This window comes from Neophocaena asiaeorientalis, unplaced genomic scaffold (genome assembly GCF_003031525.2).
Source record: "Neophocaena asiaeorientalis asiaeorientalis breed wild unplaced genomic scaffold, Neophocaena_asiaeorientalis_V1.1 scaffold308, whole genome shotgun sequence".
Taxonomy (NCBI): Eukaryota; Metazoa; Chordata; class Mammalia; order Artiodactyla; family Phocoenidae; genus Neophocaena; species Neophocaena asiaeorientalis.
Genome location: NW_020172768.1, coordinates 1,455,690 through 1,471,362, shown reverse-complemented (window position 1 = coordinate 1,471,362; position 15,673 = coordinate 1,455,690). Strand labels below are relative to the sequence as shown.

At 56.5% G+C, this 15,673-nt stretch overlaps 3 protein-coding genes across 3 annotated transcripts in view; 2 read left to right on the top strand and 1 right to left on the bottom strand.

The window, feature by feature from the left end:
• Positions 1 to 63: 63 nt before the first annotated feature.
• ESAM (endothelial cell adhesion molecule) lies at positions 64 to 7,888 on the top strand. Its single transcript, XM_024740779.1, is given in 7 exon segments — positions 64 to 253; positions 3,670 to 3,866; positions 4,934 to 5,181; positions 5,799 to 5,837; positions 6,187 to 6,419; positions 6,705 to 6,831; positions 7,050 to 7,888. Coding segments are annotated over 7 exon segments (1,230 nt in total). The 5' UTR covers positions 64 to 183; the 3' UTR covers positions 7,366 to 7,888.
• Positions 7,889 to 9,263: 1,375 nt separating this feature from the next.
• On the top strand, positions 9,264 to 13,789 carry VSIG2 (V-set and immunoglobulin domain containing 2). Its single transcript, XM_024740801.1, has 6 exons — positions 9,264 to 9,610; positions 10,195 to 10,402; positions 11,160 to 11,318; positions 12,288 to 12,407; positions 12,519 to 12,663; positions 13,605 to 13,789. Exons 1-6 carry the CDS (start codon positions 9,356 to 9,358, stop codon positions 13,735 to 13,737), a joined length of 1,020 nt encoding a protein of 339 aa, XP_024596569.1. The 5' UTR covers positions 9,264 to 9,355; the 3' UTR covers positions 13,738 to 13,789.
• A 268-nt stretch (positions 13,790 to 14,057) lies between these two features.
• Positions 14,058 to 15,673, bottom strand: part of NRGN (neurogranin) — a 2,438-nt gene continuing 822 nt past the window's right edge. The window contains exons 3-5 of the mRNA XM_024740762.1: positions 15,502 to 15,671; positions 15,256 to 15,273; positions 14,058 to 14,849 (exon numbers count right to left, since the gene is read on the bottom strand). Coding sequence (XP_024596530.1) covers positions 15,507 to 15,671 — 165 coding nt within the window. The 3' untranslated portion in view covers positions 14,058 to 14,849; positions 15,256 to 15,273; positions 15,502 to 15,506. The remainder of the gene's footprint in view (positions 14,850 to 15,255; positions 15,274 to 15,501; positions 15,672 to 15,673) is intronic.

Sequence of the window (15,673 nt, the reverse complement as noted above, 5' to 3'; positions counted from 1 at the left end):
GCCCCCAGTCCCCGTCGGTCCCCACCCCACCACCGCCACACGCACGCAGACTCTGGCCAGAGCCGCCCTTGGTGTCAGTGGCCCGGCTCCCGCCTCCGCTCCGGCTGTCGTGCGGCCCCAGCACCTGTCGCTTGGTGTGTCCCGGAGCCGGCGACCCTGACTCCGTCGGGGCCAGGGAAGGCCATGGTTTCCCTGCCCGGGTCCCCTGCGACCAGCTTGCTGCGGTTTTTGTTCCTGGGGCTGACTACTCTCGGTGAGTGAAACCCTGGACCTGGAGGGGACATGAGATGGGAGAGATGAGGTGAATCCGACCCTGAGGGAGGTGGTTTTGGGCACTGATGAGGAACTGGGTGGGACAGGACTCCCGTCTCTGACTCTTTCCCTCCCCGCCCTTATACTTCCCCCCACGCAGGGCATCACTTGTGTCCCTGCTGAGTTGGGGAACAGCTCCCACTTTGGGTGCGGTGTGTTTGTGGTCGGGGAGAGGGTTAGGGCACTGCCTGGGGTGAGTTGTTGGAACCATTCCTCACCCCCACTCCCCACCTCCACCCAGCAGAGCCAGATGAGCTGAGCTGCTGGATGAGACACTGGCTAAAGAGCTTAAGGACTTAACTCCAGCCCCCCTCCCGACCCCCACCCCACCACAAACTGATGTGCAAGAGCCCCTGGGGAATTCCCTGGTTCCCGGGCTTGACACACGCACTTCACCTCAATTCCCCAGCCCAGATCCTCCCACTTGCCCCCTCCTCCTGCTTCCTGCCCTGGGAATCAAGGGAGGTGCCCCCAAAGCACGACCGTGAGGTCATTTGGGACACAGGAAATGGAGGAGTGCTTTGAATGCCTGGAGGAGCAGAATTGTGACCCCCCCCAAGAGGTCCACCACCCCCATTGGCTCCCAGAGCCAAAGGGACAAAGGAAATAGAGAAGAGGGCCTTTGAGTCAGAGAGGAAGGGCCCCTCCTTGGAGCAAGTGCTTGAGGAGTGTTTGAAGGGCTCCAGGAGCGCCCAGGAGCTGGGGTGGCCCAGTGCAATATCTGGGAGCAAAGGACCCACAGGAACTAAGCTCATTATAAGCTGTTTCACATGCTGCCTCCCAGGCTTTCTTGCCATCTTTCTTCAAGGATCCCGAATGAGGGTGAAGGGTGGGTTTGTCCAGGTCAGCTTTAACTCCTCATTTCTCTCAGGTTGGAAGTCGCCAGGGCAAGTAAGACTTGGAAAGATGTAGAGTGAAATTCAACCACAGTGATGGGGCCCACCTAACTTTTACCCGTGTCTCCTTTAGCCCAGTCTGTGCTGCAAGGGTGTTGTGGCATGAAGTATTAGGGTCCCCAGACAAAGTGGGGCTCAAGACCAGACCACCAGCCCCTTGGTGGGGCTGCTCCAGGATCCCTTGACTTCTCAGGCCCTCTGTCCCAGCTTCAACATCAACACCTCTTTCCCTTCTGTATTCTACCCCCAACTTCCCCATCCCCCTTCCCGCTGGGGATCTCTGAAGAAAGGGAGAAAAATTCAAGTTAGCAGCTAGGGTGTCTTAGGCAGCTCTCCGGCAACCCGTCCTCTTTCTATCCTAACTCTGAGCCTCAGATTTCATACTGAAGACCCAGGCTTCAGCATCCCTACCCGGCCACCCCTGGGGGGCCACTGAGGGTTAAATGGCCCTCGGGATGGTCAGCACTTTGGGTGGCACAGGCTCTATTGGGCTCTGCCCGACAGGGTTCTCCGCCAAGGCCCTTCTGCTCCCTTGCTCCTCGGTGGCTCAGCGATGCTGCCCCTGGGGCGTGAGAAGCCCGCGGGGGGAGTTTCTCAGAGAAAGAGGGAGACTAAAAATAGTAGCCCTGGGGAGCAGGCCCATTTTCCTTCTCCTGTGCTCTAGCCTGCCCCACGCTCTGGTCTGGCGTGGGCCAGAAGGGTCCCTTTCCTGGGCGGCTCCCGTCTCCTTCACTCAGACCCAACCACCCCCTTTGCCTCTCCCTGTGGCACCTGGGAGCAAAAAGGGCCGAAGAGTTGAGGGGCTTCTGCTCCAGCAGACGCCCCGGGCCAGGGCAGCGAAGCCTGGGGCCCTCTCCAGCTCCTAGCTAGCCTTTGCCCAGACCCCAATGTGTCCGCATTACTATTGATTTACCACCCCTCTACCTTTGGCAAAGTGACCTCGTAAATGCAGGACCTGAGGGAGGTCGCGGGGGGGCCCAGGGAGGAGGAGGCTCATCCCTCTCCCAGGACCGCGGTCGCTTTCTGGCGGGAACTGTGTCTGGCCGCTGGGGGTGAGCGGCAGAAAGGCTGGGCCAGAGCCTGCACCACCCGTAGGCCTCTGTGCGTCCCAGCCGGCAGGCTGGTCCCGAGTGGGTGTCAGGCTCCTTGAGGCAGAGGTTGTTTTTGCCTGCAGAGCCTCCGGTCCAGCGGCGCCCTCCTCATTGTCTTCTGGCTTATCACCGGGCACAAGTTTCCTGCTTGGCCCACAGGGACCTGCCAGGAAATGGGGAGGGGGGGGGCTAAGAAGGCCAAGGAATCGGGCTGGGGGTTCTGTAAAGACACGCAGCCAGGAAGCCACGGGGGCGGTGTGCATCCTGGCCGGATCCACTCCTGGGCCCTTAGAGGCCTTCAGCCGGTCTCTAGCAGGGTGGAAAGCCGGACCCGTGCGCGGCCGCTGTCCGAGCGGTGGCCCCCTGCTCACCACGTGGAGGTGGCATCTCAGACTCCAGGGCAGAGTGTTGAGGCCAAGGACTCAGGGCCTCAGTGAGAGCAGGCCTTAGGAACTAGGGCGGCCAACATCCTCAGGCCTGGCCACGGACAAGCCCAAGCTTATTCCCCCAAAGGGCTTTTGACTGGCTGCTCCGTTGCCTCTCCAAAGGGCAATAAGTGAGTGTTCCTGGGCGCCATGATGCAAGCTTTGATTCGACAGCCCCCTCCTTGAAACCAACACCCCAGGGCACCTCCTGAAGGTCAGTCACAGGCAGAGGCAAGCTCTGTACTTGATTGCTTTGTACTTGATTGTCAGGGGACCTTCATTCTCCTCTAGCTCTGCCAGGATTCCCTGCGACCGGCCCAGATCCCCTGGGCCCCAAAAGGGCCCTTGGGAACTTTCCTGGGGAAGCCCACGTGTGGGAACCTAGCGGGAGGCCGGGGAGCACGGGCCGTCGCTGGGCCAGGTTAGCCGCTGGGCCACTCCGGCTTCCCTGGCTCGGAGTAGTTCAGAAGGAGCCGCGGAGTTAATCGGTAACCGATTGACCCTCCCACCCCCCTCCGCGCATCTGTTTGAGAACACAGGAGATGGGAACGCTCTTGATCCCGACCGGCGCCTTCCCGCCCAGGAAAATTCGGGGAACAAGTGGCCTACGTAGAGTGTAGATAAAAAGTATTAACTCTTCCCTTCCTCTTGGATGTCTTTCCCTTCTCGCTGGAAATCTCCCCTCCTCCTCCTGGTGCGCGGGAATCTGTGCCTCTGGGTACAAATAAATGCGTAGACACGGGTCCCTATCCCTGCTGCAAGCCAGCGGGCTGAGGTTGGGGAGAAGAAGCGCTGATGAAATTGACAATGGGATCCCAGGCCAGCGGGCCCTGGGCAGTCTTCGAGGCCTACGGTGGCGGGACCCCGCGAGGTTCGTCCTCTCCTGCCGCCGCGCTGAGCTGGGTCCTTGGGCTCCGCGCTCACCCTCCTCGCTCTCATCCCCAGCGTCCCCCTCGCGGGCCCAAGTGGAGCTGCACGTGCCCGCCGGCCTCACCAAGTTGCGTGCGGTAGAGGGAGCGGAAGTGGTGCTCCCGGCGTGGTACACCCTGCAAGGGGACCAAGCTTCGACCAAGCCCAAGCCTTGGGAGGTGCCCACCGTGATATGGTTCTTACTGGAAGGGAAGAATATGAATATGAGCCAGGTGAGGGAAATCGTCTCGGCCGGAGGCTCGCTACGCCGGAGGTGGGGCGGGGCCCGGGGCGGGGTGGGGAGCAGGGAAGAGCGGGCAACGGTGGGAGGGGGGGCCAGGGGATGGCTGATTCGAAGGAGTGTCAGGGAAAAGCAAGGTCCACCTCACCGGTTCAATTTTTGTTTTGATCTTGGAGGCTTCCCCAAAGAATTCTCCTTTTCCCAGGTTTCCCTAGAACTCGAGCACACCAAACACTGACAAGTGGAGAGGCATTTTACTTTGCCGGGCAAGGGGGAAAGTGAGGATTGAGGGTATAGGAAACAGGAAGGGTTAGAGCATGTATCACACAACTTTTAAAAGTTGAGCATCTTCCTGTTTTCACATTATCTGTGCTTTGGACATTGTCACAGGCCGCTTCTCTTTCCAAATGATTATCTGTCCCGCGGCTCCCATATAACCTCCTTGAGAGGCAAGGGTACATGTCCTCCTACAATCTCTCACCTATCTTCCTTCCTGACATCAGACGAAGACTCAGAGGCAAATTTACCCAGAAGCCAAGGAAACGTCATTTTCAGAGCTGCTTATTTGCCGGACTCCTTGCAAGGTCCTAGAAAGTGTGTTCAGGAGGTCATTTGATAAGTAGGGGGTATGTATGAAAGAAACTTAGATTGCAGGGGTAGGGCATGGGCTTATACACTGGGGGTGGGGTGGGGATCTTCAAGAAAAAGAAAATTTAAAAGGATATTTTTTCTCTTGGCTCTGCCCCTGCAGTCTAAGTTTCTTTCATACATTACCCCCTATTTACATTATCCCTCAACGATTTTACCACTTTCTAAACACCCCAAGTGGGAGATGAAGAGACAGCGCCCAGGGGAACAGGACCTGTTCTGGTGCAGAGCACCCGGGTTGGCGAGACGGTAGCTAGAGAGACAGGGGTGAATGGAGAGCTGGTAGAGGTTAGAAGGGGTGGTGCAGGTGAGGGGCATTTGAAGACCCCCAGTTTGGGGGAGGGGGAATAGCTGAGCCCTGGGTACAGAGCAGACAAGTAATAATGGGGAGGTGTGACGCCCGCCCACCAGGTGTTGGCGCACATCAGTGGGGTCACATCAAGCAAACCTGGAGCATCCCTGGTCTACCCCATGCCCTCCCGGAATGTGTCACTGCAGCTGCAGGGCCTCCAGGAGAAAGACTCCGGACCCTACCTCTGTTCCGTGAACTTGCAAGACAGTCAAGGCACTGTTCGAGGTCACAGCAGCAAGACTTTAGAACTCAATGTGCTGGGTAAGTGAGAGGCACCCGTGGGAGGTCTGGGGGGGGCGGGGGAGGGGCTGGAGAAAGCTGCCCTGCCAGGTGCCGGCACGTGCTGCAGACTTAGGTTACTCAAGAGGCGCTGGGGCTAGAAGATCTGCATTCACTAGGTGTGTGACTTTGTGACTCCTTCCTCATCTGTAAAATGGGGATATCAATAGCCCTGATTTGAACACACCAGCTATAAAAAACATTGGGGGGCAATTGGAACTTTTTTTTTTTTCAATTTGACTGAGATAATCGATGGGACAATTTTAAAATGGAGTACTAGATGCTCTTGGAGAATTAGTCTTAATTTATCAGGTGTGGTAATGGTATTGTGGTTATGTCCTTCCTCATTTTTGGAGTTTCATGCTGAAGTATTTACTTTAAAATGTCTCCGAAGAAAGAGAAATGAAATAAGTATAGCAAAATGTTAGCAACTGTTGAATCTAGGTTGTGGGTATATGGATTTTTATTTCGTCCCTCTTTCTACTTTTCATTTGACCATTTTTATAATAAAAGTTTTAAAATTATTTTTACATAGAGCTTATCTCATAGGTTTGTTGTGAAACTTTTCTAAGTTAGTGCATGTGAAGAACTTAGTCTTTGGTGCCGAGCAAGCGGCCAATAAACTTTAACTGTCAAAATCATTAGATTACTTCATATATTCCTTTCAACACAATCAAGTAGGTCGTATGACCCCCATTTTACAGATGAAGAAATTGGGACCCAGAGATAGCAGGTCACTTTCTTAAAGTCAATTGACCAGTCTTCCCAAGGAGAAGACTGGTCAATTCTGGATCCTAGGTTTTCTAATTCCTCACTCAATGTCCTTTCTCTCTCACTCTCCGCCATTCAGAAATACAAGTAAAAATTGGATTTTGGTTTTTCTGGGCATCACTTCCTCTTTAGCCTCCTTTCAGATATCACTTGGGGACACTGAGTGGTAGAAATGGAGAGGGGTATTGAGCCAGCAGTTAGGCAACTGGGAGCAGAACCCAGCACACTGGCTGTCACACCTTTCCCTTCCCTCAGGGAACAGATAGCCAGGGAGTCTGTCCCAGGGAGTCAAAGAGGACATTCCAGAGGAGGGGCAGGATGTTTTTTATGGGAAAGAGGATCCCTGGACTGACGGCTAAATTGTGTCCACAGATGCCATCACTGGGTCTTTAAACCTCAAAAACCTTTCCACTTCCATGTCTGGAGTGTATATCTGCAAGGCCCACAATGAAGTGGGCAGTGCCCAGTGCAATGTGACCCTGAAAGTGAGCACAGGTCAGTGAGGGGTAAGTGTGGTTAGGGAGAAGATTGGTCAATGCGGGGGTGGGGTGGGTTTGCAAGAGAGGGGAGGAGGCCTTTCATTATAACAGGACAAGGAGCTTGTCTTGGTCAAATGTTCATGCAGGTGCTTGGTCAGTGACCACTTTCTTCTTGACAGTCACCTTCTTCTTAACAAAGAGAGAAAATGTGTATGGTGGTGGTAGGGCAGTGGGGCAGTGGGGTTGGAAAGGGCCAGGGAATAAGCTGAGAGTCCCCCCTCTGACGGCAAGGTTTTTCCAGGGCCTGAGGCTACGGTGGTTGCTGGAGCTGTCGTGGGCACCGTGGTTGGATTGGGGCTCCTGGTTGGGCTGGTCTTGTTGTACCAACGCCGGGGCAAGGCCCTAGAGGAGCCGGCCAACGATATCAAGTAAGTGTCCCTGGTCTCTGCCAAAATGAGGGCTCTCCTTGGGAATTCAGGCAGCTCTCACCTAACGGAAGGTTGGGCGGTGGCTGAACCATCCTTCCTGTGGGCAGATTTTAAGGAGAGTTGAAGAAGAGGGGAGGTGAGAGTAAGACAAAGCATGTGGGAACTCTCCCCCTTCCCGCTTCCGGCTTCTGACCTCTTATCGCTTCTTTGATGACTAGGGAGGACGCCATCGCTCCCAGGACCCTGCCCTGGCCCAAGGGCTCAGACACAATCTCCAAGAATGGGACCCTCTCCTCTGTTACCTCCGCACGAGCCCTTCGGCCACCCCAAGGCCCTCCCAGGCCTGGTGCATTGAGCCCCACACCCAGCCTCTCCAGTCAGGTCCTGCCCTCACCAAGGCTGCCCAGAACAGATGGGGCCCGCCCTCAGCCAATATCCCCCAGCGCTGGGGGGGTCTCTTCCTCTGCTCTGAGCCGCATGGGTGCTGTCCCTGTGATGGTTCCCGCCCGGAGTCAGGCTGGGTCTCTGGTGTGATGGCCCAGCCACTCGCTGGCTGAGCGTCCGGCTTCTCCTTCCTACAGGGGTCACCCCTAGCACAGAGGCCTGAGCCTTGGGAGGGTGGCCGCCTTCCAGACCTCTGGTCCTCTGCCCCCACCTTTCTTTACTATGGGCAAACTGAGTCTCAGTTAAGACCCAAACTTCGAGGAGGTAGAAGAAGAGGACGTGGACCTAGGATTAGGAAGGCCCCCGCCCCGGGCTCCCTTAAGACTGCAGTGGGATGCTGCTGAGATTGCTACCTCCGCCTCTCACCCTCATCCCCCAGGGCCTGGTAGGGACCGCCAGTCAACCAGTCCTCCAGGCCCCCTTGGTCTGTACCCCGTCCCACCTAACCTCATCCTTCACTCCCCCCTCCAGCTCCCAGCGTTAATATAACCTGTCCTGCTGGTTTGGTTGGGTTTTGTTGGGGCAGGGGATAAGGAAGATATTTTTTATACTAACTTGAAATGCATGGTTTTGTTTTGACTTTGCAAACTTCAATAAAGATACATTGTGTTTGTGTGGAAAGTGAGAGTCAAATCACCTTTTCAAGCTTGGAATTCCCGAGAGAAGCTGAGTCTCAGGATGATGCAAAAAGGACCCTGCCCAGGCGGTGGACCCAGAAGGGCTTCTCCGCACAGCCTCCAGCTTGGCTTACTGGCTCGGGATAGCTCTTCTAGAGTCTTTAAAAGGGTCATTTGCTGTCAGGCAGTGGTGGAGAGGCACAGAGAGCTTGGGGCTGGGAGACCCTCACTCACTTTGAGCAGCAAGGGGATAAAATTGGTGACTCTCTGTGGGAGCTTGAGCGCCCACAGCTCAGGTGTGTGTGCGCTTATCTCCTGTTTCCTCCTCAAGAGCAGAGGAGAAGAACCTGGCTTCTGCTCCTCTCCCAGACCACTGAATCCTTACCTGTCTTTTTGCCCGTCCAGCAGTGACCCTCCTCATACTGGGAGGGAGCCAGGCACAGGATGTGGTGGCGGTGTGTCCACCCTAGTCCTGCCACACCTTTTCCTACCAAGGGTAGGGGCTCCTCCAGACCTCAGTTTCTCTGCCCGTGAAATGGGGTGGCTCTGGGAGGGGGGAGGGCTTGTAGTTTCCACGGAGACTCCTGCCTCAGCAAGTGGTGATAGAGGTGCCGAAGAAGGGATCTCAGAGGAGTAACTGGAAGAGGGGCTGAGGGGCTCAGAAGGAGCAAGGCTCTGAAGGGGGTGGTAGGGCCTTGGCCTGGGGCTCGAGCTCACAGTGTGAGACCCCAAAGCGGTGACGTCATTTGCCAGCTCCCAGGTTATCAGAATGCCTCCCTCTTCCTCCTGGGTCACTCTTTCCCTACAGAGCACCAGTTCTGATCTCTCTCCTGTCCTGAAGTGCCCACCCCAGGCCCAGCCCTTTCCCCAGGGCCTGACTGCTTCAGAAATTGGGGGGAAGGGGACAAAAGAAGGGAGTAGGGCTAGAATGATTCCTGTACTGGGGCCTGGAGGAGGGAGGAGCACTTCCTTACCTGAGGGCCAGGCCTCTCCCCTTGTTTGCTCTGAGATAGCCAGTCTCGCTGGGGCCCGGCACCAGGAGGCTGCCCTGTGGGCACTCGCTACCTTCTCCCAGAGCCAGACACCCAGACGGACCAAGAGCCGGCAGGACGCGGCCATGGCCTGGCTCCAGGGGCCCTTCCTCTGCGGAGCCCTGCTGGGCTGGGTCTGCTTGAGTGGTAAGGAGGGGGCCAGCGGACGGCGGTGGGAGGGGGCGGGGCCAGAGCCCGGGAGAAGACGTCGAAGGCCGCTGGGAGGGTGGAGGACAGAGGAGGCCGCTGGGCCAGCAGATAAGTTGGGCCTCTCGGGAGGGTGTAACCACCACCCGACTTTTGTTTTCCTTTCCCCGACAAGCACACCCTCAGACCGGGCCCAGTCTTGGCCCTTTCAGGTCCTTCCACCCAAAGAGCCGGTGGTGTGGGGGCTCCTCCCTCCTGGAAACCTCAGGCTTCAGGAAGGGAGGGATGGAGCGGAGGGAGTTGAGCCCCAGGGGAACAAGGGCACCCCGGCCGCGTCACCTGAGCGCTTCTCCCGCCGGCCTTTCGGCCACTGCAGCCCCCGGGCTGGCCGTGGAGGTGAAGGTGCCCACCGAGCCCCTGAGCGCGCCGGTGGGCAAGACCGCCGAGCTGACGTGCAGCTACAGCACGTCGGTGGGAGACAACTTCGCCCTGGAGTGGAGCTTCGTGCAGCCTGGGAGGCCCGTCTCCTCGTCCCAACCCGTGAGCTGAGGGCACCCGCGCGGAATGGGGGGCCCTCCTGCCTTTGGCGGGCTTGGCCAAGAGAGGCAGGAACAGGGGACCCACCCAGCGTTGAGGGTGAGGGGGTCGGAGAGGGCGCATTTGTGGATCGGTATGCTTGGATGAAAAAGATCTTTCTAGATCTTCTTAGGAACGCAGTCTCCGTGAGGCTATATCACACATACAGCCCTGTGTATCCAGCCGCCACCCCGAGTTCCTCCATGCAACCCCTGTACGTTAGTGCCGCTCCAGTGTCAGTTCATAAACCCACCAAGGCTAAGCTGTTGTGATTAAAAGCAGGATAAAAATGCTGCCCCCTCCGGGAATATTTGCTTCCCCTCCCCCCAGACTGAGAGCATGCTTAGCGGAAAGCAATGACTGTAGTTCATTCAGCACCTGGGAAGGGATGGTATTTGGCGACAGATAGACCTCCCTGGTTCTGGCTACAGAGTATCAGCTTCCCTGGTGACCATAAGGGAGGGGCTTCTAATACCCGCGTTGAAGAAGGACTACAGAGTTGACGCCAGGTGGCAAAAAGCACATATGTGTCTTCTGCTTCTCCCCAGATCCTGTACTTCACCAACGGCCAGCTGTATCCAACTGGTTCTAAGGCAGAGAGGGCCAGCCTGCTTCAGAACCCCCCCACAGGGGGAGTGGCCACCTTGAAACTGACTGATGTCCACCCCTCGGACACTGGAACCTACCTCTGCCATGTTAACAACCCGCCAGATTTCTACACCAATGGGTTGGGGTTAATCAACCTTACTGTGCTGGGTGAGGCAGGCTGGGGACCCACCAGCCACCCACATAACCTGAAAGATTGCACTGGCCCTGCTAAATCCTCCCCTATCCTGAGTTCCAGCCCAAGGGCACAACTGCACTGGGGACCCCGAAGGAAAATGCCTCCTTCCCAAAGTCCTCCAATCCTACCCCTGCTCCACCCTCCACAAAGAACGCCTCCTCCCTCAGTCGCTCCCACAGATAGGGATCTGAGTCATGCCCCAACAGCTCCATCTTTGGGGGAACCTCCCATTTGTAGCTGGGTTTCTGTCCCTCTCTAGGTCAGGAGCAGAGAGGGGGGAGTGCCCATTAAAGGAAAAAGGGCCCCTGCCACTAAGCACTAACTTTGTGTTCAGAGCACCCATCTCACCCCAAACTAGAGAAGAAACTATTAAAGGGGCTGGAGATGTTTAGATGGAAAAGAGAAGACTTAGGAGGTGGTGTATGACAGCGGCATTCAAATATCTGAAGGGCTGTCGTGGGGAGGAGAGTTTTTTTCATTTCTCTTTGTGGGCCCAGAGGGCAGGTATTGGGACCAACTGGGATATTATACTAACAGATTTTTGGTTCAACATGAAGAAGAATTTTCTAACAATCAGAATTTCCAATAGTGGAAATCATTTCCCTGGGATGCAGTGGTATGTGAATAGAGGTGGGCCGCTACGTGATAGGAGGTATTGAAGCAGGAAACCTAGCACTTCATGGGGCTGGGGTTAGAAGATGGCTAAGGTACTTCCTGTGATTTTTGCAGTGCCTCCCAATAGCCCCTCGTGCAGTCAGAGTGGTCAAACCTCCGTGGGGGGCTCTGCTGCACTGAGATGCAGCTCTTCCGAGGGAGCCCCCAGGCCAGTGTACAACTGGATCCGCCTTGGATCTTCTCCTACACCACCTCCCGGCAGCATGGTACAAGGTAAGGGCCCACACCACCTTCTTCAAGGAAGAAGGGACTCAGAACCTGGGCAAATCTGACCTCTAAACTCCACACGCCCATAGTACGAGTTCCAAGCTTGCAGGTATGAGACACACTGCTATACCTTTCCCCTGCTTCTTCCCTGGCTTCTGTTATTGTTCCCTCCTGTCTTCCTGTACAGTCTGTGGCTGCGTGGTCCCCGGAGCATTACTCAAGCTAAATGTATTTCTGATATCCTGGAAGAGAGCGGAAGGCAGGGGCATTCTATGATTCCCACTTGCCTATTTTGGGGGTCGGGATTCCTTTTAGATTTCTTGAGGGTCATGAGTCATTTCCAAACTTCCTAGAGAGGAAGCCGAGGAAGAGTAGCATGGACTGGCTTGAATCATTTAGCCAGTTTCTTCAAGGAACCATGTGACTGTCTAAGAGCCTTGGCTTCCCAGCCTCCTCATGCTGGCTCCAGTGCCCTGGTTCTCCTCCCAGCCCCAGCAAGCCCCTTTATCAATCCGGAGAGTCCCCCAGATCACCTCCCAATGTGTGCTGTTCCTTCTAAAGGGAAGGTAAGAAGCAGCTTAGAAGAGCATTTGGGTCAGCTTAGAGCCATCCAGAGGGCACAGTTTCCAGCAATCAAGCCCTTTTCCCCCAACCAAGAACCTGACATCAGCCAGTAGACACCCCACCCCGATTCCACTGTGGTTTCTGAACCCTTCATGTGTGTGCTGTCTCCCCCTTCCCTGAAAAGGCAGCTGTGTAGTGTGGGAAGAACGCAGAAGTTGCAGTGGTTTTGACACTTCCTCTCTGGGTCGCCTTGGACAATTACTTTCCTTCTGAGCCAGTTTCCCCACTAATAGAATGAGGTTAGTCCCTTCCTGACAGGATTATTGTAAGATGAAATGAAATATGCTTTTGTCATAGTATAGCTTACTGTGAGTTGAATGAATGATGGAACACTTCCTCTTTACCCTCTAGATGAGGTGTCCGGCCGGCTCATTCTCACCAATCTCTCCCTGGCTTCCTCGGGCACCTACCGCTGTGTGGCCATCAACCAGATGGGCAGCGCATCCTGTGAGCTGACCCTCTCTGTGACTGGTAGGGGATGCTGGGCAAAGGCTGGGCTGGCAGGCCTGGGTTGGGGGTCTGCATGAAGCTATCTGAAGCACCAAGGAAGGTCTGCAGCTCTGAGGATCCTGTGTCTCCTAGAGCCTTCCAAAGGCCGAGTGGCCGGGGCTGTGATCGGGGTGCTGCTGGGCGTGCTCTTCCTGTCAGTTGCTGTGTTCTGCCTGATACGGTTCCAGAAAGACAGGAGGAAGAAGCCCAAGGAGACATACGGGGGTAGTGACCTACGGTGAGCAGGAGGGCTGAGGGCCGGTGGCAGAGTGGGAAGAAAGGGCTTGGGTTAAGAGTTGGTGACTTCAGGGCTTCCCTGGCGGCGCAGTGGTTGAGAGTCCGCCTGCCGATGCAGGGGACACGGGTTCGTGCCCCAGTCCGGGAAGATCCCACATGTTGCGGAGCGGCTGGGCCCGTGAGCCATGGCCGCTGAGCCTGGGCGTCCGGAGCCTGTGCTCCACAACGGGAGAGGCCACAACAGTGAGAGGCCCGCGTATAGAAAAAAAAAAAAGAAGAGTTGGTGATTTCAGCCCTCAAACTCTGACACCTTTGTGGGGGGGCGGTCAGGGCACGGGGTGCTGCTCAGCCCTGGGCTTTTGTGGTAGGAGTGGCAGTACAGCCCGTGTAGTTGAGCGTGTGAGCGAAGTGTGCAGGGTGGAGGGCTTGGCTCATGAGCTGCCCTCACCTCCTCACACTTAGAAGAATTTTTACTCTTCACTATTTAAGGTCTTTTATACACATCGACAGGATGTGGAAGCCAGTTGTTTGTCCTGAGCACCCAGCTGAGTTTTGTTCTTGTGTGGGGGGCAGTAAGGAAAGGAGGGGCAAAAGCCGCCTGTCCTCAACTTCAGCTGTCAGTCATGGGGTCCAGAATAGGGATCAGAGCAATATTTCTCCAAGTGTGGTCCTCAGATTACTCGAACAGAAGTCACCAGGAGCTTGTTAAACATGCAGATTCAAGCCACTTCCTATTCCTCCTGAAGCAGAATCTGTGTGTGTGTGTGTGTGTGTGTGTGTGTGTGTGTGTGTGTTGGGGTGATGGGGCCTGAAATCTTCATTTCAACCAAAGTTCCACCATGATTCCTATGCAGAGTGAAAATTAGAAGTCCCTGGGTTAGAGGATGATGGTGCTCTGAGGGATGCTTCCAGCCTTCACTAAGAATTGCCTATGTTTATCAGGGAGGATGCCACCGCACCTGGGATTTCTGAGCAAACTTCTGTGAGGGCCGAATCTAACAATGGGCTCCTGGAGAGGCCCCCGTCTGCCAGCACTGTGACGACCACCAAGTCTAAGCTCCCTATGCTTGTCTGATTTCTCTCCCGATCCCTGAGGGGGAATATCAAGAAGTAAAGCCTTTGGGTACCATATTGTCTCCTTCTTTCTGCCGGTATAGCCAATTCCTCTAGGCGGCCCAGAGGGTGTTACCGGTAAGGGAAGGAGCGGGCTTGAAGTCCCAGAGGGGATGCTGTAGGCGGGAAGTCTGGTTGGTTCCGAAGGTACGTTCTAACCCAGGTTCCTCTCCTCCCTTCCCCCTCTCCACCTCCACTTTTTGGTTCGGTCAAAGGAGATTGTTCAAAATTTCGAACGGTGGCCTTGTGCACCCAAACTCCCTCCCCCCGGCACCCTCTGAACACTTGGACATTCCTCTTTATTGTTCACATTCCAACCCAGCACGGTCACATGCACACACGGAGATAAAAACCCTCCCGGCCACAGCCCCAGGAGCCCGTGGGGGCGGGGCCAGCAGGAGCAGGGGCGGGGCCGCGGAAGACTCCTCCTACCGAGCCTCCCCCACACTCGGCCTTTGCAGAAACAAGCAGAGAGCTGGAGAGGCGGCTCTCGGGGTGCGCTGGGGAGAGGGGAGGGCAGATTACAGGCAGGTGTGGGGTTGGGGTGTGAAATGGGGACTTCCGATCACAGCAAGGGGTATCCGACACCATAAAAACCCTCCTCCCCTATCCAAAGTTCTGGGACTAAGCTGGGACGTGAACAGCGCAGAGAGGCACGGCGCCCCCTTTAGCTGCGCAGAGATCGAAAGGACTTTTTTTTTTGGAGTGTTTTTGGGCAACGCTTAGGGCGCCCTCCGCAGAGCGCGAAGGGAAGCGCACCGAGGCTGCGGAGGCAGAGCAGCATGCTGGGTGCGGGGAGAGGTGGGAGAGAAGCTAAAGAAGGAAGATTTGGGAGCGCGGAGATTGGGGTTAGGGTCGAAGGGAGGGCAAATGGGGACCATACTAGACTGGAGAACTAACTAAAAGGGCACGGCCTTGGTGAGTCCTCGACGGAGTCTGCCTCGGTGAGGGAGTCTCTGAGGACGCAGAGAGGGCTCCTGAAGCTGGCAGGTTGGTGGGAAGGAGAGGATCACAAACACGGCAGGGAAGTCTCGTCACTGCGAAGGGGACGTGGCATCCATCTCTCTTCGGGAACTGAGGAGAGAGAAAGTCTGAGCACCTGCCCTCTCCCTGTACTTCCTTTCCCCTCTCCTTCCAGAACCAGGAACCAGGGCGGGGAGCACCAGGGAGCCCCGGTCACCCGGAACTGCCCACCCGGAGTCACTGAGCTGAAATGAGCCCGCGGCCGGTACGTGTGAGACGCTGGGTGTTTATGGCCCCCGGCCGGGCTGGTCAAACGCGGGTGACTGGGTATCTGTGTCGGTCCAGGTGCGTCCCCGTCGCAGTCTCAGGCGTCTCCAAGTGTCAGAAAGCCTGCAGGCGCAGGTGCATTTTCCCTGGCTGGGAGGAGGTGAGGGCGGGCGGAGGGAAGGGCTGGGGATTTGGTCCTTTCCTCCCACTCAGGGGTCCCACCCCGCTGCTTCGGAGTCGTATTCATTACCTTCGAAAATGCTCAGTTCTTTGGTCCGGGGCGGGGCAGCAGGCCGGGTGGAGAGAGAGAAACAGGTGAGCGCTCCAACCCGCGGCGTCCGCAGCCTCCTCCCACCCCCCGCACGTCTCAGATTTCTAGGTCCCCATTCCTGACTCCTTCCACACCCCTCTCCACCCCCCAGCCGCCCTCAGTCTTCCTTGCTCCTTCGGAGGAGGGGGTCCGGGGTCGGGAAGGAGAGCCTGCGGCCCGCCTCACCTGGCCTAGTCTCCGCTGGGGCCGCCGCCCGCGCCTCCCCGGGCGCCCCCAGCTCCGCCAGGACCCCCGGGGCCCGGGCCCTTCCGGCCGCGCTCTCCGCTCTTTATCTTCTTCCGCGCCATGTGGCCCCGGAAACTCGCCTGGATTTTGGCAGCGGCCGCGTTGGCACCCG